This window comes from Prionailurus bengalensis, chromosome C1 (genome assembly GCF_016509475.1).
Source record: "Prionailurus bengalensis isolate Pbe53 chromosome C1, Fcat_Pben_1.1_paternal_pri, whole genome shotgun sequence".
Taxonomy (NCBI): domain Eukaryota; kingdom Metazoa; phylum Chordata; class Mammalia; order Carnivora; family Felidae; genus Prionailurus; species Prionailurus bengalensis.
This window is the reverse complement of record NC_057345.1, coordinates 19,381,410-19,404,452: the sequence shown is the minus strand read 5'-3', so window position 1 is coordinate 19,404,452 and position 23,043 is coordinate 19,381,410. Positions and strand designations below refer to the sequence as shown.

The following is a 23,043-nucleotide window of genomic DNA, read 5'->3' as shown; positions in this document are numbered from 1 at the left end:
AATGTACTTTCATAAGACAATATCTAGTACTTCTCAGTACTTGTCATAATTATAATGAATTAACTATGTGTGATTTTTTTTTAATTAAAAATTTAAAAAAAATTTTTAAATTTATTTTTGGGGGAGAGAGAGACAGAGTGTGAGCAGGGGAGGGGCAGAGAGCCCCCAGGTGCCCTCAATGTTGCTTTCTTATTCAGTAAATTCAGTACCTGCCATATGCCGGGGCTTGTGCTGGGGTTGAGTATTCAGTAGTGAATAAGATAGAGTCCTTGCCTTCAGAAAGACTGTAGTCTAGCAGGGAAAAAAGTAAGAAACATCCTCATAAGCTCACAGGTATTTTATACAGACAGCAGGTGAGCACATGACTTTGGAGAGTGGTCTTTTTGGTCTAAGAATGTGTATGGAGACTTCACCCCTCAGTTGACCTGGGTGAGCCAATTATAAATAGTCATCAATAACCAGAATGAAATTCCTAGAAAAGGGTCGCCTGGGTGGCTCAGTCAGTTAAGTGTCTGACTTGGGCTCAGGTCATGACCTCATGGTTTGTGAGTTCGGGCCCCACATCGGGCTCTGTGCTGACCACTCAGAGCCTGGACCCTGCTTCAGATTCTGTGTCTCCCTCTCTCTCTGCCCCTCCCCACTCACGTTCTGTCTCTGTCTCTCTCAAAAATAAATAAACATTAAAAAAATTCCTAGAAAAAAGGCAGGGAGGGAAAGGGACATGGTTTCCTCTTGTTGCCTGTGTGGTTAAATTCGGGATTGGAAATCCTTCCAGACCTATGGCTTCCCATCACAGGGAGGAGTATGTGTATTTAAATGTTACCTGTTTATTGGGGTGCCAGTGTGGCTCAGTTGGTTAAGCATCTGACCCCATTTTAGCTCAGGTCGTGATCTCACAGTCATGAGATGGAGCCTCACATTGGGCTCTGCTGAGCCTGGAGCCTGCTTGAGATATATTCTCTCTCCCTCCCTCTCTCTCTCTCTCTCTCTCTCTCTCTGTGTCTCTGTTTCTGTCTCTCACCTCCCTGCCCCTCCTCCCTCACATGCTCACATGTGCTCTCTAAATAAATAAACACACAAATACATAATGATGTGCCATTGTTCCTTTGGTTTCCACACCGTCCTGTGAGGTAGGTGGGGGGTAGGTGGGGGGGGCGGGATGCATATTTTACAGATGACCAGGCAGGCTCTGAAAGGCAGACTTGCCCAAGGTTACACTGTTTGAACTGGGAAAGGATCAGAAATCTCTCTGGCTCTTACGTCCAATGCACTGCCTCCCTTGGAGAAGTGAGAGAAGGTGAAAATCAATTTAATGTCTGTCCTTCCTGACCTTTCTGAATCAGTTAGGATCCAAACAAGTTGTATTAACAGAAAAACTCCAAATAACAGTGACCTAAGCAATATGAAGGTTTTTTTTCTTGCTCAGATAAAAGAAAGCTAGAGGTAGACAGAGATGATACGGTACTTCCACAGTTAAGCAGAGAGCCAGACTTCTTTTATCATCTTGCTCGGCCATGTGTGGCTTCCATTTCTAAGGCTATCTGATGACCTCAGGTGGCTGCTTTCGCTCCTACCGTTACACCCACATTCCAAGCAATAGGAAGGGAGAACTTGCCTGAAAGTTCTGTACAACACACTGTCTAGTCCCATTGACTAGCTCTACTCTGTCCATTATAGTAGCTTTTAGCTGCATGTGGCTGTTGAACATTACAAATATGGCTGGTCTAAACTGAGATGTGAAGTGTAAGGTACACACTGGATTTCAAAGACTTCATATGGAAAAAAAAAAAAAAAAGAACTTAATAGAATATTTCATTAATTCAGACATTCTTTTTATTTAAAGTAATCCCGGGGAGCCTGGGTGGCTCAGTCTGTTAAGCATTTGACTTTGGGTCAGGTCATGATCTCGTGGTTTGTGGGTTTGAACCCCATGTCAGGCTCTGAGCAGCCCGGAGCCTGCTTGGGATTCTGTGTCTCCCTCTCTCTCTCTGCCCCTCCCCGACTCACACTCTGTCTGTCTCTGAAAAATGAATAAATCTTAAAAAAAAAAAAAATTAAAGTAATCTCTACACCCAGCGTGGGGCTCAAAGGTTCAAACTCATGACCGCAAGATCAAGAGTAGGATGCTCTACCAACTGAGCCAGCCAGGTATCCCTAATTCAGACATTTTGATTATATGTCAAAATGATAATGTCTTGGCTCTATTGAGTTAAATATAACATATTATTAAAATTAATTCCACCTGGGTTGTTTTTTTGGGTTTTTTTGTTGTTGTTGAGTTTAAAACATATACCAGGGTGCCTGGGTGGTTCAGTCAGTTGAGCTGAAATCAGTCTGTTGATTTCAGCTCAGGTCATGATCTCACAGTTCATGAGTTTGAGCCCTGCATCGGGCTCTGTGCTATCAGTATGGAGCCTACTTGGGCTTCTCTTTCTCTCTCTCTGTCTCTCAGAAATAAGTAAGTACACATTAAAATATATATCTACTAGAGAATTTTAATTAATTATGAGGGCGGTATTATATTTCTGTTGCTGGGCTGGAACTTAATCACACAGTTAAACCTGGCTGCAGGGGAGGCTGAGAAATGTCATAATTGATGGCATAACTATCTTGAGCTGAAAATCAGATTCTGTTACTAAGGCGGAGGGAAGAGTAAGTGTTTAGAGTAGGCAGTGAACAGTGTCTGCCATATTGCTTTTTTTCTGGGAAGTTGGAGGACAGACCAAAAAAATCACATGCTAACTGACGGGCAGATTTGCATATTACAGAAATAACCAGAGTGTCTGTCTTCGAGGATCTGACCAACGAATTTGGGAGACATACAACATATAGACAATAAAAATGCAATTGTCGAAGTAGCCAAACTGTATTGGGGGGTGCTGGAGGAGATAAGTCAAGGTTCATATGGGGTTGAAAACATCATGGATGGATTTCCACATGCTTCTTGGAACCTTGGGGAGACAAGTGGTATGCTGGCCGGAGAAAGTACCTTGAGGAGGGCTATTCCAAAGGAAGCTTCCTCCATTCAATCTTTTGAGATGGTCACTAGCCAAGTATGGTTGGATTGGGGGCTGCAGGTGGGCAATTCTTTTGACCACTTCTCTCTTTCTTCCTTCCTGCATCTCTAGGACACTGTATTCAGCCTTCTGCATGGAGCTGGCCTCCCACGGCTTTGTGGTGGCTGTTCCAGAACACAGGTGAGGGGACGGCAGTCATAACGAAGTATAATAGATTGGATGCCTGCCGTGGGCTAGGATATAGGCTAGACCCATATTGAGATGGTACTTTTAGTCTTCACAACAACCACGCAAAGCAGGTATTATACTCATTTAAAAAAATTTTTTTTTAATGTTTTATTGTTTCATTTATTTTTGAGAGGGAGGGAGGGAGAGAGAGAGAGCGCACGCATGTGCGCACGGGGGAGGGGCAGAGAGAGAGGAAGACACAGAATCCAAAGCAGGCTCCAGGCTCCGGGCTGTCAGCACCGAGCCCGATGCGGGGCGTGAGCCCACGAACTGGGAGATCGTGACCTGAGCTGAAGTCGGTCACTTAACCGACTGAGCCCCCCAGGCGCCCTTATACTCATTTTAAAGGTGAGGAAACCACGGTTCAGAGGTTCACTTGCTGAAGGTGACACCGCTAAATTGGGGTTCAAACCTATCAGTCTTCCATTTCAGGGTTTTTCTCCTCTCCTGTGTATGCCCCCAGATCTTTTTCCCTCCTGGCCAAAGGATGATCCAGGGTATCTTGGCGGAAATGGAGGATTTGGTAAAGGGGAGAAATAAGCTGAAGAGTGTCTTCTTGGTGTCTCTGGTGGCATGTGTATTTCAGGGACGGGTCAGCCGCGACCACCTGTTTCTGCAAGCAGGCCCCAGAGGAGAACCAGCTCCCTAATGAGTCGCTGGAGGAGGAATGGATCCCTCACCGTCAGATTGAAGAAGGGGAGAAGGAATTCCATGTCCGAAATTGCCAGGTAGGCTTGTGACAGTTGGGGAAGGGAGAGTTTACCTGTCTTCCTCCTACTATAGTCACTAAGAAGACTTTTCACTAACCTTCTGTCCTGAAATCTCAGCCATAGTGGGTCTGAGCTTGCCACATCAGAGAAATGGGGTATTAATCAAGACTTTTACAATTGCAGGTGACAGAAAGTCCATTTAATCTCGTTAGGCCAAATGGAGACTTGGTTGGCTTATCCAGGCAGTTGTAAGTGGGGCAGGACCACGGGAGCCAGACAGATATGGTCAAGACCTTTCTTTCTTTCTTTCTTTCTTTCTTTCTCATCTCTGCTCTGCTGGTTGGTCTTGTCTGCAAACTGGCTTACCTTCTGAGGTTAGAACCGTAGCTCGTGACAGTCTGAGCTTGCGTATGTTTCAGCTCCCCATCTGAGAGAATTAGGCTCTTTGGGGGTTGTCTCCCAGTCATCATACCTGCCTCAAGCTGCAGGTTGAAAATGAAAAACCCTGGAGGGAGGCTCCTAGACTGGGGAGAGATACCCAAATGGGAAATTCCCATCAGAAGTACATTGATAGATTTGAGGGGAGCACAGTCCTCAAAGGTCAGGGTTAGTGGGCAAAGTAGGAGCAGATAAGTGCTAGACAGACAAAAGCAATAAATGTATGTTGTTAATAGGCATGTAGAATCCGGTACTAGGCTGATTCAAAAACACTCTTGCTCCTTTTGTGTTCAAGGTGCTTTCATATGTGTTGTCTTATTCGGTCCTCTTGACACCCCCGTGGGGAGGTGGGTAGAGAGTCTGTATGGCAGTGCTGACTGCAGTGAACTGTTAGGTGGTGCTTATGTGAGCTGCTAGGAGGTTGCTGAGCCTTTCTCAGGATGTGGAACCCACAGTGCTTGCTGAGATGTGGGTGGGCAAGCTATCCTGCATTCTTCCTTGGCTCTGTCGGAGAGTGAGATCCTTGTTGGATGATTGTGCGGTGTTCCAGCTCCCACCAGGACTGTCTGTGTTGCAGGTGCATCAGAGGGTAAGCGAGTGTGCACGGGTGTTGAAGATCCTGCAGGAGGTCACTGCTGGGCAGATCGTCCTCAACATCTTGCCTGGCGGGTTGGATCTGATGACTTTGAAGGTATGGCAGCCGTCGGTATGACCCTGAGCACAAATATTCATCAGGACTTTTTTGGTTACAAATAACAGAAACCTAACTCATTAGCTTAAACTGAAAGAGAATTTATTGACTCAAGTAAGTGGGAAGACCCAAGGCAGACAGGCTTCAGGCCAGTGTAGCTAGATCCAGGGTCTCAGACGTTGTCATCAAAGCCCCGGCACTCTCTCTACCTTCTCCTGGCTCAGTTCCACTCTGTGTGTGTGAGCTCCATTCTCACTGCACCCCCCCCCCATTAGACAAGAAAGATGTTCCTGGCAGCCTGAACCTGTGTTTTTTTTTAAGTTTGCTTATTTATTTTGAGAGAGAGAAAGCACAAGCAAGGAAGGGGCAGAGAGAGAGGAGGACAGAGGATCTGAAGCAGGCTCTGCACTGACAGTAGAAAGTCTGACACAGGGCTCAAACTCACGAACCACGAGATCATGACCTGAGCCGAAATCAGATGCTTAACCTACTGAGCCACCCAGGCACCCCACCCCACGCGTTTTTTCAATTCAGCTCCAGATTTAACAGGAAGAGAGATTCTGTTGCCTCCACTATTCTGGGAAGGCCGTGGCCCTGCTTGGGTTACTTGTCCCTTCTAGATCTATCACTGTACCAAAAGGACAGCTGTTAAGTGGGGCAGATAGATTGGCCTGCCTCAGTTCTACCCCCACTTCTGGGTCAGGGGAACCTGAGCACCAGGACTGGCAGCCCTACAGGGCCACACGGATAAGGAAGAGATGTTTCGGTCCCCAGAGGAAGGGCTTTCGAGCCACAAACAACCTGCGTCCACAGCAGGCTAATTCCTTCCCTCAAGGGGATCTCAGAAATCCTCCCAGGAGGATAGACACTGTCTTGGCTATGGAATTTGCTGCCTATGAAGATACATTCCCAACCCCCCTATCTTTCCCACCTGATTTCAAAAATAGCTCAGGCTCTATTTAGACCACCAAGAAATCACACAAAAGCATGAAGAAAAAAATAGTTTTTCTACATTTTGATGTTTGTCCTTCCAGTTCTTTTATTTATCTATTTATTTACTTATTTATTTTGAGAGAGAGGAAGCCTGCAAGCAGGGGGAGGGGCAGAGATAGAATCTTAAGCAGGCTGGTGCTCAGCACAGACAACCCTAGGGTCATGACCTGAGCTGAAATCAAGAGTCGGACACTCAACTCACTGAGCCACCCAGGTGCCCCAGGCTTTCTAGTTCTTTTAAAATGCATAACGTATACGTGTACATTTTTAAAAGCAATAATGTTATCATTTAATACAAGCTTTTGTATGGCCTTTTTTTTTTTCACTTAGCAAAATAGTCTGGATGTTGTCTTATGCCAGTGAATATTTTCTAGGGCATGATTTTTAATAGCTGTGTAATATTCCATTGCATAAGTGAGAATGGTGTATGTATATATATAAAAAAATAACAATTACTGCCTTATGAGTACTTACCGTGATGAGAGCCCTTACTCTCAAACTTATGCGGGAAGTATTATCTCTTTGCATAGAACGAAACCAAAGGTCAAAGAGACTATCTACCCAAGGTGACACAGCTAAGTAAGTGGTAGGCTCAGGCTTCAAACTGGGGCTTTTGGATCCCAAAGCCTGTGCTGTGGGCCCCAAAACCTTACTACAAAGTAACTTTTAGGGGCACCTGGATGGCTCAGTCAGTTGAACATTTGACTCGATTTCAGCTCAGGTCGTGATCCCGAGGTCATGGGATCGAGCCCCACCTCGGGCTCTGCACTGAGCATAGAGCCCTGCATGAGAGTCTCTCTCTCTCTCTCTCTCTCTCTCTCTCTTTCTCTCTCTCCCCTCCCCCACCCCTCTCCCCCCACCACTCTGGCTCTCTGTATAATAAAAATAAATGAAAAAGAAAATACCTCGTAAAGGCTCTAGTAGCGTCTTCCAGGGCAGAGTATCTGCCTGGATGCCCAGTTGGCAAGGCAGAGATCTGAAGCGCTTTACCAACTATTTGATGTATGTCATCAACCCCCACTAGACGAGCAGGGTCCTGGGCACTGAAGTGCAGGGCTGCACGCCTGTGAGCCTAAGACCAACATTAGGCAGGCTGGAGTTTAGTTCGATTGTTGTATTTTGGAGAAATACAGAATAAGAAAAGCTAAGAACGTTTTCGTCTATCAGATTACGATCTGAAAATTGATTACTCACTCTTGTTGGCAAAACTGTGGGGAAGTAGAGATTATAGATTGCCCCATGCAGGAGAGTTTGGCGATACTTATCAAAAGCACAAATGCACATATTATTTGACCCAGCAGCGTCCACTTCTTGGAATTTATTCTGTAGATACTTGTACCCATGCAATGTGATGTACGTACAAGGTTAATCATTCCACTGTTGTTTGTAATAGCGAAAGCTTGATAGTATCCTAAGTGTTCTCCAGTAAGGGAAGTGGTTTAATAGATTATGGAACAATGGATGTATTAGTTTTGGGAATGTTAATTGCCGTAACTTGTAAGTCCCAAATCTCAGCAGCTTAACACAATGGAAATTTAATTCTCTCCCACGTAAAGTCGAAAATGGGTGCTCCTATGCATGAGCTAACTCAGGGATCCAGGCTCCTTTCAGCTCATAGCTCTACCTTCTTCCACTTGTGAAACCCAACTCCACTGTGTGCAGTAGTTTAGGAATTGGAAAGGGTGTAGAGGTTTGTATGAAACACTTTTTATGGGCCAAGCTTGGATGTGGAGATACCGCTTTTGTGCTCATTCCGTCGGCTAGAACTCGGTCCCAAGGCCACATCCAACTGCTAGGCAATAGAGTCTAGCTGTCTGTCCAGGAAGAAGACAGATTTGGGGATCAGCCAACTGTCTATGCCATGGTGAAACCCATTGTAGCTGTAAAAAGGATAAGAAAGGTCTTTATGTACTAATATTATTATGTACAAAGGTAAGACACAATGCCACTTGTATAAAAAGGGGGGGGGGGGAAGTATAGAGTCACATTTACCTGTATGCATGTAAGTAAGCTCTGCAAAGACACTGAAGAAACTTACCCGTGTAGGGATAGGTGTTGGGTAGCTGTGGGAAAAGGGAACGTGGTACACGGGTGACTTTGCTATATATTCCTGATTTTAGGGATTTATAAATATATTAACCTATTAAAAAAAGCTGAAGTGGCCACCAGCCAAGTTGTTGGTCGGAAGGTACTGAGCAAGGGGGGAGAATTTGGATACAAAGCCTTGGGTTAGAAATTGGGGAGAGCAGGGGAGAGCATGGGAGCCGGGCAGAGGCTGGACAGCAAAGGCTAGAGAGATTTTCCGAGCCCCTTAGCAGGCAGCTGCAGTGGCTTTTTATATAACCAAGCCCTGCAGGCTTCTGTGGACAACCAGAAATAGATACTTGCGGAGCATGTTCGAGCCACCAGACTCACTGCTAGAGAAACGTCAGGACAGATGCCCAGAGGAAGGAGACCCTGAGTCTGTTTCTGGATGAGCACGCCTCACTTCAGAGGAAAATGACAGGTGGCAGGAGCTTTCTGTTCTGTCCTTGGCTTGGTGCACGTGTCAGCCTGTTGGACTGGCTGTAAGGCAGGGGTCTAGAGGCCAGAGACAGTTCTTGTTCTTAACGTGCTCTTACACTGATGGGTCAGCGTGGAATCACATCATTTATGCCCATTCATTTATGCGTGTGTGTGTATATATATTTTTTTTTTTTAATTTTTTTTTTTTCAACGTTTATTTATTTTTGGGACAGAGAGAGACAGAGCATGAACGGGCGAGGGGCAGAGAGAGAGGGAGAGACAGAAACGGAAACAGGCTCCAGGCTCTGAGCCATCAGCCCAGAGCCTGACGCGGGGCTCGAACTCCCGGACCGCGAGATCGTGACCTGGCTGAAGTCGGACGCTTAACCGATTACGCCACCCAGGCGCCCCCTTTTTTTTTTTTTTAATGTTTATTTATTTTTGAGAGAGAGTGAGAGACAGAGCGTGAGCAGGGAAGGGGCAGAGAGAGAGGGAGACACAGAATCCGAAGCAGGCTCCAGGCTCTGAGCTGTCAGCACAGAGCCTGACACGGGACTCGAACTCACAAACCACGAGATCATGACCTGAGCTGAGGTTGGATGCTTAATTGACTGAGCCACCCAGGCGCCCCTGTTGGTATATATTTGAATGTCTCCTCTGGTCCGGGTGTTACAGGAAGTATGATTACAAAAACAAAGGTGGAAAACATAGTTTGCAGAATTCCTGACTACAGAAAGCTGTTCAGCCTGGGGAATGCCTGACTGGCTGCTCTCCGGTGAGCAAGAGGTTCTTAACGTGCGGGTGGGAGCTCACCCACTGTACTGTACTTCCACATCACTCTCACTCTTTGCCTCTTGCCTCTGAAGAATTCCCGGAAAAGCAACCCCTCGTTTCTGATTTGGCTCAGTTCTCTGCTTTCCTCAGGGTAGCATCAACATGAGCCGCGTGGCTGTGATGGGACATTCATTTGGTGGGGCCACGGCGATACTGGCTTTGGCCAAGGAGACCCAGTTTCGGTGAGTTTCCCAGCGATGCTTCTGTGAGCACACACCATTCATTCAGCGTGTGTTTGTCACACAAGAGTTATATACTAGGCACTGTTTTGGGGGCTGAGGGTTCAGTGGGTCTAAGACTTCATGGAATTATGTTATTGTGGGAGGAGATGGACTAATAAACAGTCAAATCCCCAGTCCCCAAGTGTAGTGAAGCAAATAAGAGGCCGATATGCCAGAGTAATTGGAGGTTTTTTGGAGAAAGTGACATAAACCAAGACTTAACAAAGAAACTAACCATATAAAGGTCTAGGGGATCATTCTAGGAAGAGGGAACAGCTAATGCAAAGGCCCTGAGGTAGAAAGAAGCTTGCTGTGTCAGTGTGGGAGAGGCACAGTGAGTGAGGGGGAAGTGGCTCAAGATGTGATCAGAGAGATAAACAGGGGCTAGGTCACAGGGCCTTTTGGCCACAGTGAGGGAGTTTGATTTTATTCCAGGTATGATGGGAAACCATTGAAGGATTTTAAGCAGAAAAAAAAAAATCTTTATTTATTTATTCACTTATTATTTTATTTTATTTTATTTTATTATTTATTTATTTATTAAACTAATTGCTACACTCCACATGGAGCTCAAACTCATGACCCCAAGATCAAGAGTCACATGCTCTTCCTGCTGAGCCAGCACCACCCCCCTCAACCCCGCCCCAAGAAAAATCTTATTTGCACTTGTAAAGATCCCTCTGGCTACTGTGTGAAGAACGGACTGTGGCAGGACAAGACTGAAAACCAGGAGGCTAGTTAGAGGAAAGCTATTTCAGAGTCAAGGTCAGAGGTGATGGGTTTGCATTAGGACAGAGGTGGCAGGATGGAGAGATGTGAATTGAGTCAGGATATATTTTAGAATTTTCAGGACTTGGTGATGTATGAGGTGAAGGAAAGAGGAGTCAGGTTTTTCATTTTTGTATGCATCATCTGAGTGGGAGATGAATGTCCTTCATTGATATGGAGAAGACCGGAGGAACTTTGGGGGTGGGGTGCTAATCTTGGGTCCTTAGTTTTGCCCCAGGTGACAGATTACTGCTTGCCACACTGGCCATGTCTTTGAGTTGTGGCATCGAGGAACCTTTTCCTGACCTCCCATGCCGTGCATGCTGTGGGCTCACATAGCTCCCTGTGCCGTCAGGGCACTAAGCTGCATTTCGTTACCTTGTCTGTTCTGTCTCCCTTTCTAGACTGGGAGCTCCATGAGAGCAAGAACTGTGTCATTTATCTCTGTATCCACAGCACAGAGCTAAGCACATAGTAGGTACTCAGTGAATGTTGAATGAATGAAGTACCTTCTGAGTAACCCAGGTCAGCAACCTGAGTAGATCCAGAGAAGGTCTGACCCTTGCTCTCAGTGAGTTTAAAATCTAGAAGAGTCTTTGGTGACAGGTAAAACTGATCTCTACCCAAGATCCTAACTGAAGTGTCTGGACCCTGGTACCCCCTTCCTGGCTTTCTGAGCTTTTGTCCCCCTGAAGGGAAGAGCCCTGCCCCTTCCCCCTCTACCCTAACTACTCTTACCTGGGTTTCTGCATGGCTATTCCAAATGTCTGGTTCCATGACAGGTGTGCTGTGGCTCTGGATGCTTGGATGTTTCCTCTGGAACATGACTTTTACCCCAAGGCCCGAGGCCCTGTGTTCTTTATCAATGCTGAGAAATTCCAGACAGTGGAGAGTATCAACTTGATGAAGAAGATATGTGCTCAGCACGAGCAATCCAGGATCATAACTGTCCTGTGAGTAAGCCCCAGGGTCACGATCCCCAGTGTCCTCGCCATTTGCTACCTAGCTGTGGCTCTCTTAGTTTCTTCTACATTATCCATAAGTTCTCCCCATTAATACAGCACCTGAATACTTCCTGAAGTGCAAAGCCTTATTCATTCCTTTAGGATTTCCTATCTGTCCGTTTCCACTTAGCTCTATCTACAGCAATTCCTTTACTAGTTCATATGACTGATGACAGGATTTACCTGTTGCTTTCTGGAACAGAAAGCAACTCTTTCCCCTGGAGAGGAAAAGTGTGGGTCGGGGTGGACTCCAGAGATCTCGAACCTCATTTGGGAATTTCACCAAGTCTTTTGAAGACTGTAAATGTAGTAGCCCTTCGACGTTCAGGAGATAGGCCTCAGGAGACCTTGAATACCTAAATTCAGATACCTTCCGCAAACCATCTATATTCTGCCCAAGAGAAACCATACTCTTCACTTCCATTGCTGGCACTATCAGATGGTTTTCTTTCAGGAGCCATTTTTCACAGAAAGAAAATTTTTTGAGTGACTTTGAGATACGTACCGTAGCTCATAAGTGGCACACAGTTCAGGTGCAGGGCTGAAGGCTCACTGACAGATCTCTGACTTGCTTCCGCCCTGCACTCGAGCCTAACAGAGCCTAATAGCGCAGGCGTCAAGGATCCCACGTTCTGTCTTAGCAAGACGACAAGTAACTACGTGTCACGGGCCTTTGGAATCACTCAGGTAGTTGAAATGCTAAGTCCGAAGCGCTGGAATGCTAGGAGTCTGCCACCCTTGCTCATCTTGGCGGGGCTGTCTCCCTGAGGGCCAGCCCTCCCTTTGGCTGTTTGTCTCATGGCAGCGTGACAGTTTCCCCAAGCCAGTCAGATGGAGGGTAATGGTGGGAAGGGAGGGGAGAGCAGTCGGGAAGGGGATGATTTAACTGTTGGCAGTGTATCACTTCTTAAACCGAGTGCTGGGTATCCATTATGTTTATTCTTTACACTTTTTCGTGTGCCTTAAGTAACACTTTTTTTTTTAAATTTTTCTAACGTTTATTTATTTTTGAGACAGAGAGAGACAGAGCATGAACGGGGGAGGGGCAGAGAGAGAGGGAGACACAGAATCGGAAGCAGGCTCCAGGCTCTGAGCCATCAGCCCAGAGCCTGACATGGGGCTTGAACTCACAGACCGCGAGATCGTGACCTGAGCTGAAGTCGGGCGCTCAACCGACTGAGCCACCCAGGCGCCCCAGCACATTTTTTTTTTAAGTCAGTTTTTCTGCATGATACCAACCAAAGTTTGGCATTTAGGTTTTCTTCCCTCATTGAATTGATTAGGAAATTGAGTTGGGAGCAATAGCCCAAAATGAACCTACCGAGAACTTTTCACCTTCGAATTAAATGTATTTGATATCAAAGAACTTAAATTCGAATCCAGAAACCCTCTTTTATAAGCATTTGTCCTCACTTGTCTGATTACTTAAATAAAGACAGGGGATTCCTTTTCCTGTTTACTTTGTGATACATTTCTGAAGAAAGAGGAGCTGACATGTTTTGTGAATGTTCAGGAGTCACGTGAAAGCCATGGTGTGGTGGTTTGTAATGACATAGGAATGGCCGGCGTGGCAGACCTCGCTTCCTCACCCCTGCACCTGCCCGCCCCAGCTAACTCCACCCTTCCCTGCACTGTCAGACGTTGTGTTCTAGGGGCCGAGGCAGCTTTGAAGCCAGGCACCCCTGTGTTCAAATCCTAACCCTGTCCCTTGCTAGCTGTGTGACCTCAGGCAGTTCCTTTCCTCGGATTCCGTCAAAGGGGAAATGCTTCTCTTATGAGACTCTTGTGAAAATTGAGATAATGCACATAAAACAGCTCGTACATGGTGAATGCTTAACAAATACTAGTATGCCTTAGCCTCCAGACCCATCCCGGTTACTTGTTCCTCTTTTCCTCTAGTGGTTCTGTTCATCGGAGTCAAACTGACTTTGCCTTTGTGGCTGGTAACTGGATTGGTAAATTCTTCTCCACTCAAACCCGTGGGAGCTTGGACCCCTATGAAGGTCAAGAGATTATGGTGAGGGCCATGTTGGCCTTCCTGCAGAAGCACCTTGGTAAGGAGAGAACTGGGGTTTACGGGGAAGCCATGGGGTCCCTTAGATTTCCCTGCACAGCGGTCTATACCGACATGTCCCAGATCAGGACGATTTATGGCACAAGGAAAACCTGAGCGAAGGAGAGGGTTATGTAGAATTACAGAAAGAACACTTAGCTGAAAGTTCGGAGACCCTGACTCTGTCTCTTACTACCTGAATGAACTTGGCCTCATCATTGAACTCCTGAGCCTTGGTTTCCTCACTGTAAATCGAACATTCACCTCTCTCTACTCCATTACTTGGGTCCTAACTCATTATCACTTACCTCATGTAGATTGTGGAGGTTATAATGATAAATGGGCTAAATTCGTGGAAGTGCTTTAAACAAAACAAAGCACGGAAGGCCTATGACCAGTGTCATACATCACAGGCCAGCTAAATGGCAAGGCCTGTAGAGGTCATCGGTCCATCCTCCCACCCAGAGGAGATAGCCCCTTCCCTGCCATGTGGAGAGTGCTTCTCTGAGGGTCAGCCCTCTCCGCCTCTCCATTTTAAGACTGATACTCTAGTTAGGCTTGTTTTGGTTACAAGGACTAGATATTGACTCAGTTACCTCAAGAAGAAAAGGGGAGTTTATTGATGAAAGTACACCCAGCCCGGTGGGAAGCACAAAGTTACAGGAACCCAAGTAGGACTGGCCTCTCTCTCTCTCATCTCTCTCATGGGCTTAGCCTCATTTCCTCTCATGACATCTCTCTTTCTCTTGGCTCCAGTCTGTATTTTTCTTATATTCTACTCTAGTTTTCCTCTTGCCAATAGCCTCTGCTTGTTCGGTTGCTGGTCCCTCATAGCTCCAGTCAGCTCGAACCACTCATGGCCGCAAAGATGCGGCCCCCTCCCATCTTTGGCTCCCGCTGCTCACTGCCATGTTTCCCCGAATTTCCCAGACCGGATTCCCAAGAGAGACAGCTTGATTCTACCAGCTCATCTTTAGCTAGCAACACATCGTAGGCCACTGTCCAGCTTAGGCCCAGAGCTCTCTGGATCAGATGTCCCTCTCTGATCCACCAACGTTGTGCTAGCACAGTGTCCTTCAGAAGGGGGTCAGGCTGGCCTGGGTTTCCAAGGTTCCGCCTCACCCCAGCCTAAGACCAAAATGTCCTACTTTGTGACTCCTCCCACTTGCCCTGATCATCCCCTCAAGGGCTACCCAGAGGGGCCCCCGACCCCTTGCACATGGCAGGTCTTCAGATACTTTAAGTCCCCTATGGTGTCCTCTCTTGAGTTTCCCGCTCAGTAAGCTAAATGTCCCCGGTACCTGCGCCTGTTCCCCGTGCAGCTCCCCGTGTGGCCATTATTATCCCCTTCGGATGCACTGTTTGTCACCACACCTGGGTGGTGCCCCGACTTGAGCAGCTGGTTGCGGTACAGCAGCACCGTCACCTCTGTGCTCTGGACACGAGACTTCTAGTTGCGTGGCCTGAGCGCATTCACAATTCCAACCGTTGCCTAACAAATTCGGCTTGGATTGAGTTTGCTTTTAAGACACATCTGTTCTATTACGAGTTTATTGGCTTTTTGAACCTCCGTTTGCATTTCGAAATTTATGCCTGTTCATTTTCTCTTGCTCATTGTGTGAGCCATTATGCCTGCCTGGGTTTAGAGACTTCCAGGGTTAATAGAGACCTTGGAGCACCACCTGTCACCTCGTAGGAGAAGAATGGATCCATGAGTCTAGACTTTAATGGAGACTGACTACATGGTCCTCAGTCCACTTTCCCCATTTCCTACTGGCACCATGTCATTAGGTAAGAGCTAAATATGACAGGGGAGCCTACCGTGGCGTGATTGGTATTTCCGCCTTTAATACCAATGTCTGTTGAGCTAAGGTACTTATTACGGAGACCACCAGAAGAGGAGACGGAAGGGAGGCAAGCCCTACACTGAAGGGAGATTACTGAGGATTTGCATTATGCCAGGCTTTCCACTGAGTACTATAGATTCAGTATGAGGTATAATCCTGAAGATGACCCTCTCCGGCAGGTACTTTTATTATTAATGCCATTTTATAGATGAAGATAGGAAGCTTAGAAAATTTAAGTAATTTGTCCAAGGTTATCTGGTTATTGAGTGGCAAGGCCAGAATGCAGCCTAACTTGTCTGATTCCCAAGCCCACGTACTTAGTTGATGCACTGCTCTGCCAGTGACTGATGACCACGATATATGTGCTCAGTCTCGAGGAGACACAGAGGGCAGGCGCCTGGCTGATGGAAGGGAACAGACAGCCGAGGAAGGAGGCTCCCTAGACAAAGTGATGCTTGTCTTGAATCTTTTTTTTTTTTAATTTTTAAAAATGTTCTTACTTGTTTTTGAGAGAGAGACACACTCACACAGAGCACGAGTGGGGGAAGGGCAGAGAGAGAGGGAGACACGGAATCTGAAGCAGGCTGCAGGGTCCGAGCTATCAGCACAGAGCCTGATATGGGGCTCAAAGTCACAAACCACAAGATCATGACCTGAGCTGGAGTCAGAGGCTTAACTGACAGAGCCACCCAAGCACCCCTGCTTGTCTTTAATCTTAACCGATGAGTACAATTCTCCAGGCAAGAAAGGGGCAAGGATCTTCTAAACAGAAGGCGCAGATGCTTGTATGGTCAGTTTTGAGAAACTGTGTTTAGAGTATCTGGCTCTCGGGGGCACCTGGGTGGCTCAGTCCGTTGAGTGTCCGACTTCGACTCGGGTCATGATCTCACGGCTTGTGAGTTCGATCCCCACGTCAGGCTCTGTGCTGACAGCTCGGAGCCTGGAGCCTGCCTCGGATTCTGTGTCTCCCTCTTTCTCTGCCCCTCCCCCGCTCACACTCTGTCTCTCTCTCTCAAAAATAAACATTTAAAAAAAAAAAAAAAAGAGTATCTGGCACTCGGGATAGTGATTTGGTGGAACATACAGGCAGAGAAGTGGGCAGAAGCCAGAGGAGAAGCCATGTACTTGCTGAAATGAGAGTGGATTTTATTCCCCTGGCAGGGGACTGTCATGATCAGTCTTGTGTGTGCGAGCTGGCTGCATCATGGAGGACGGGCGATGGGCCTGTCTGAAGCTCTGGCTTAAGCAGACGAGAAGAGATGACACAGGGTCCAAAAACACAAAGGCTCTCACTTGCAACAATTAGCTCTGCAGCGGGAGAAAAGCGTTTTGGTGGCCACACAATACATTGGCACACGGGAAACTAAGCTGAGTTGTAGTGAGCTGACCCTCTTCTGGCTCCTACAGAATACCTCTGGGAGGGCATATGCCACTGATCCAGGGATATTCTTCCTCTTTGTTGAAAAGATTGGTGCTTCTGGGGCACCTGGGTGGCTCAGTCATTTAAACGTCTGACTCCCGATTTCGGCTTGGGTCATGATCTCATGCTGACAGTGTGGAGCCTGCTTGGGATTCTCTCCCTCTCTCTCTCTCTCTCTCTCTCTGTCGTGCGCGCAAGATAAATAAATACGTAAACTTGGGACACCTGGGCAGCTCAGTCGGTTAAGCGTCCGACTTCGGCTCAGGTCATGATCTCATGGTTGTGAGTTCGAGCCCCACGTCGGGCTCTGTGCTGACAGCTTGGAGCCTGGAGCCTGCTTCGGGTTCTGTGTCTCCCTCTGTCTCTGCCCCTCCCCTGCTCATGCTCTCTCTGTTTCTCAAAAATAAACATTAAAGAAAATTTTAAAAATAATAATAAATAAACTTTTAGGAAGATTGATGCTCCTTTCCAATGAACTACAGGTAGCTTCTGTCTCCACCTAGTACTCCTCTCTACCGCTCTCCCAGAAGACTATTTCACATCTTCTCCTTTGCGAACCTCTGACACCCTCCCCTACCCTGTCTCTCAGCTGATTAACTTCGCCTCCCACCTCACTGAGAAAATGGAAGTAGTCAGGACTTCCTCGAAATCCCAGCACCTCGTCTACCCACCTTCATGCCTATACTCAGCTCTGCGGCTGGTTCCTAGAGATTCCCAGTCAGTTGTCTAAGGCCACCCCTCCACTCACGTACCAGATTCCCACCTTTTCCATATGCCGGCAGTTTTTTCCTCTTTATCTTCCATCATCAGTTTTTCCCTCTCTTGCTTCATTTCACCCTGAAATTTCTCTTTAAAGATACCTCTCTGGGAGGTGCCTGGGTGGCTCAGTCGGTTGAGCTGCGAGTCTTGATTTCACCTCAGGTCATGATCCCAGGGTCGTGGGATCGAGCCCTGCATCAGGCTTTGCCCTGAGCATGGAGCCTGCTTAAGATTCTCTCTCTCTCTTCTCCCCTCTCTCTCCCTCTGCCCCACTCGTGCTCTCTTTCTCTTTAAAAACTAAAAAAAATTTAAAAAAAAATTAAAGATCTCTCTTTTGACCCCACTTTCTCCCCTCTCTTCACCCCTTTTCCCTGTTCCTCCTAACAGCAAAACTCCTCAAAGAAGAATGTCCGTCTTTGCTTTCTCTGGTTCTTGTGTTCGCATTCTCTCTTTTTTATGTATTTATTTAGTTTAAAACATTTTTTGTTTATTTATTTTGAGAGAGAGAGAGAATGGGGGAGGGGCAGGGAGAGGGGGAGACACAGAATCCGAAGCAGGCTGCAGGTCCCGAGCTGTCAGCACAGAGCCCGACGTGGGGCTCGAACCCACGAACTGTGAGATCATGACCTGAGCCGAAGTCGGCCGCTCAACCAACTGAGCCACCCAGGCGCCCCTCGCATTCTTTCTTGAACCCATTCCAGTCAGGCTTTTGCATCCCAGTTCCCCATGAAAACTGCTTTTGTCAGTGTGGCCAGTGACCCTCACAGCCTTCCATCCGGTGGTGAACTCCATTCTTCGTCCCCTGGCATGCTCAGCAGCTCCTGACAGAGTCGGGGACGCCCACCTCTGTGGACCCTGGAGTTTGCTGCCAGGACACCCCACGGTGGGTTTTTCCCCTGCCTCGACGTCTGTTCCTCTTCGGTCTACTTTGCTGCTTCCAGGGCTCAGGGCTTGGACCTCTTCTCTACCCGTGTCCCCTGATGTCATCCAGTCTTGCGGCTTTAAGCGCCATCTCCATGCTGGCAAGTCCCACCTTTCTGTCGCCAGTTTAATCTCTTCCATGAACGTCGCATTTGTCTAAACCCACCACTCGACGTTTCTACTCTCTCGCCAGCAAAACCTGATTTCGGCTTCGGTCTTGCCCTTTGAGTTACTCAAGCTGTAATCCTCCCTCTTGTCTCTGCTCTCACATCCCCCCTTTCCAATCTTTCAAGAATCCCCTTGGCTCTGCCTTCAAATTACATATGGAATCTCGTCACTTGTCCTCACCCCCACGACCGCCATCCTGTCCAAGTCGTCTCTCACTGAAATCACTGTGAGAGTTTCCTGAGTGGCCTCCCTACTGCCACCCTTTCTCCCCACACGGTCTTAATCGAACAGCCAGAGTGATCCTGATAGAAAGTAAGTCAGATCTTTCACACCCCTGTTCAGAATCCTCCAATGGCTCCCCATTTCTCGGAGGGTCAAAAGCCAACATCCAGCATCCTGCTGGGCCCGTGTGATGTGGCCCTCTGGTCCCTCCTGACGCCCTCTCTGCTGCTCTTCTCCAGGCACTCACCCACTTCAGGGCCTGTGCACTGCCGTTCCCTCTGCCTGGAATGGAACACTGTTCCCGTATAGTCTCATGGCTTCTTCCCACCTCCTTTAAGTCTTTGTGCAAATCTCACCTCAGCGAGGCCCACCTTGACCACCCTTTTTTATTTTTAATTTAATTAAAAAATTTTTGGGGCGCCTGGGTGGCGCAGTCGGTTAAGCGTCCGGCTTCAGCCAGGTCACGATCTCGCGGTCGGCGAGTTCGAGCCCCGCGTCGGGCTCTGGGCTGATGGCTCAGAGCCTGGAACCTGTTTCCGATTCTGTGTCTCCCTCTCTCTCTGCCCCTCCCCCATTCATGCTCTGTCTCTCTCTGTCCCAAAAATAAATAAACGTTGGAAAAAAAAAATTTTTTTTTTAAATTCTAAGTTTAGTTATTTAAGTAATCTCTACACCCAGCGTAGGGCTAGAACTCACAACCCTGAGGTCAAAAGTCACATTCTTTCATCCAAGCCAGCCAGGTGCCCCGACCACCCTTTGTAAAACATTGTCCCTTCCCTGCCTCCCCTTGCCCCATCCCCCAGCCACCACCACTGCTTCTCTTATCTCGCTCTATTTTGTTTCCCATAGTATTTATCACCGCTTCCCATCCTATGTAATTTCTTAGGTTTATTGTTATACCTACTAGATTACGAGCTCTATGAGGATAAGGATTTCTATTTGTGTGTGGATGTATTTTTAGCACCAAGAACAGATTGGCACATCATGGGTGTGCTCGATGTTTTTTTGAGTTAACGAATCTGTAACACTTACTTGTTGAGGACCTGGTCCATGCCAGGTCCTTGGCAGGGTGCTGGGGATCCAAAGATGAAGGAGAGTGGTCCCTGCCTTCTGCCCCAGCTTTTGTTTGTTTTGAACAAAAGCACAGTGAGTGCCTGTTCGGCTGGGCCCCGCTCCCTCAGCCTGAGGCCTTGGATCCTTCCTTTGTGACTGTTGCTGCTGTGTATTTAGACCCATCTGCCGGGGCGCCTGGGTGGCTCAGTCGGTTGAGCATGTGACTTCAGCTCAGGTCATGATCTCATGGTCCGTGAGTTCAAGCCCTGCATCGGGCTCTGTGCTGACAGCTCAGAGCGAGGAGCCTGCTTCAGTTTCTGTGTCTCCCTCTCTCTGTGCTCCTCCCCCACTCGTGCTGTGTCTCTCAGAAATGAATAAACGTTAAAAAAAAAAAAAAAAACTTCGACCCATCTGCCCATGATCCCAGGGCCCTCTCGTGAATCATGTCCAGTTGTGCTGCCTCACGATATTGCCATCCTGTTCTCTCCTGCCCTGCATCGAGGTGGCCCTGAATTTGCACCCACGGGCTAGCATGCCGAAGACTTCTTCCTGTTCAGCAGCTTTCCTGAGCTCGGAAATAGGCTTTCTGTTTTCTCACCCTTTCTGACCCAGGTGTGAATTCTGTCTCTACCACTTATCAGCTGTAAGGACCTTGGGTGAATCGGGTAGCTTCTGTGAGCCTCAGTTTCCTCAACTGTAAAATAGGGCTAATATAGTACTTAACTCACAGGGATATTGTGAAAAAGAAACAGTGCATGTTTGGCACAGTCTGTAGAATGAATTATCCTTCAGTAAATGCTGCCTTCTGTTACTAATTATTATCATTACTGAGTTGTCATGGGTTAAGCAAGTCGTTTATGAAGCACGTGTATAAAAGCACTGAACGAAGCACAGTTATACTGCGGTCACCATCACAGCCACTGTAATCAGTCCTTTTGGTATCCCCGGTGCTCCTCTCAAGGCTGACCCACTAAATCCATGGTAGCTACTCTTTGATCTAACCTGGCAAAGATTGACTTGACCGTCCTGTTTTTTCCCCATTCAGACCTGAAAGAGGACTATGACCAGTGGAACAGCCTCATTGAAGGCATTGGACCGTCGCTCATCCCAGGGGCCCCACACCATCTGTCCAGCCTGTAGGCACAGCTGGCCATTTGTGAAAGGTCACTGAGCTGAGTTCCCATTCGGGGCCTGCCCAGGGACACCCGTAGCCTCCTATCGAGAAGTGGCTGATGGTGACCCTTCTTCGCAGATTAAGAGGATGAAATCACACTGCTGATTAGATAACTGGGTACTTTGATCTTGGACTTGTTGATCTCAAACTCATGCTGGGGTGTGGATCGCTTACTGATTGGCAAACTGACTTTCTAGGAACTGAACCCTGATGGTGTGGGGAACAAGCAGTGGGGTAGAGTTGGTGGGGGGGTGGGGGGGTGCTTCCAGCCCCAAGCTCTATTAACCCAGTGGCCTACTCCCTCACCTCGGCCAGTGTGGCTTCTGCAGTGGAAGGAAGGAAGCCGAAGGATGGAGTGAAATTTCCACCTTCAGGACCTCTAGCCCAGCCTCGCACTGTCTCCTCCCACCTCTCCGCCTTCTCCCTCCCCAGGGCCACTTGGTAAGTTCTGATCACTTTAGGTAACTTCCTAGGATAGAGACCACCATTTTCTGTTTATTTTCAAGCCTTCTTGTTGCATGAAACATCAGGACTCAGACTTGTGAGCCCACGGAGGAGGGCAGAAGCATTGTCCTCACAGCCTAGGGAGGGAAGCGCAGTCCACACTGGTATCGCAGAAGTTTCTGGATGTCATGGACTTTTGCTAAAAATGTATCTTGACAAGAATCAACACAAGTTGGTTGAGATGGAAAAGATAGATTAACACCATTAAGTGGCCTTTTGAACAGGCCCTTGCCACAAGAGGGAGGTAGTTTGGTTGGTTAGAATTCAGGCAACCACCCCTGGAGAGGTCTAGGGACTCTTTGGTCTTGCCCCTTACGTCAGATACCATGAGCCTCCAACTTGCCTGGAATCAGGGTGCTGTAGTCTGTTTTCTGGCTCTGAGGCCCTAGCCTCAAATGTAAGTCAAGATATAGACTGAATTTCCATTCTGTTCCATTTATAATATGAATGATATTAATACTCATGTTTGCCTAATGATATGTTGGAATATTTTCTTTATTTAATCTGCATTAGAGCAAGATGGCGAGCCATCTGGAAGTAACTTTTCCTTCTGTCTTTCTTTGTTCACTTACCACTTATGCCCATGTGGAAAAAGACTTTAAAAGGAAAGGAAATCTTCCTGGGGATCGAATTCAAAGTTGTCTGGGAACATCAACCTGAAACCCTCCTCTCCACTACTCTAGACTTCATACCTCAGCCCAGGTAGTAGGGGACCCCAGATGAGGCAGGAGCAAAGGGGAAATGCATCTACACAGTAGGTCCAAGGTCAGTGCCACCAAAGCAAGCTGGAACCATGTCTTCCATCTTGTGACAGCTCTTCTCTCTAAGATGTGAAGCGTCAGCTCCCCTGAGGCTGTGGACCTTGGGAGGATCTATGAATTCCAGTGAGACAGAGCATAAGGAGAATATCATTTCAGTGCTGGGCTCTAGAATTCTGTATCCTGGTTTTGAGTCCTGACTCTACCACCACTGAGTAAATTTGAGCAAATTATGTTCTCTTTCCATCCTTAGTTCCTGAGTTTCTAAAATGGGGATCTACATCATGAATTGTTAAGAGGATTAAGTGTAAAGATGAGTGACCCAAGGCTCATTTAAAAGTATGTTTCTGGGGCACTGGGTGGCTCAGTTGATTAAGCGTCCCACTCTTAATTTCCGCTCAGGTCATGTCACGGTTTCTTGAGTTTGAGCCCCATGTAGGGCTCTGCACTGACAGCATGGAGCCTGCTTGGGGTTCTCTCTCTCCCTTTGCCCCTCTCCCCTGCTCTCCCTCAATCTCTTTCTCAAGAGTAAATAAACATTTAAAAGTAATTAAATAAAAGTATGATTCCTACTTTCTGAATATGTGAGATTTTTGTAGTTATCTTCTAACTGTTGTTTTCTGGCTTAATTGCTTTGTGGTCAGAGAAAATAACCCATATGGTGTTCATCCTTCAGGATTTGTGGAAACTTGCTTTTTGGCCCAGTATAAGGTCAGTTTTGTAATTTAAATGATTTAAAAGACTATATATAAGGA

At 47.2% G+C, this 23,043-nt stretch overlaps 1 protein-coding gene across 2 annotated transcripts in view; it reads left to right on the top strand.

Annotated features, from left to right (window-relative positions):
• The window catches only part of PAFAH2 (platelet activating factor acetylhydrolase 2), a 26,546-nt gene extending 3,503 nt beyond the window's left edge, over positions 1-23,043 (top strand). The window contains exons 4-10 of one of the 2 annotated variants that reach the window (XM_043574109.1): positions 3,129-3,197; positions 3,832-3,973; positions 4,971-5,084; positions 9,507-9,598; positions 11,188-11,358; positions 13,309-13,463; positions 20,898-23,043. In XM_043574109.1, the coding sequence (XP_043430044.1) occupies positions 3,129-3,197; positions 3,832-3,973; positions 4,971-5,084; positions 9,507-9,598; positions 11,188-11,358; positions 13,309-13,463; positions 20,898-20,992 (838 nt within the window). In that variant the 3' untranslated portion in view covers positions 20,993-23,043. The remainder of the gene's footprint in view (positions 1-3,128; positions 3,198-3,831; positions 3,974-4,970; positions 5,085-9,506; positions 9,599-11,187; positions 11,359-13,308; positions 13,464-20,897) is intronic. The other variant, XM_043574110.1, reaches the window with a different exon arrangement.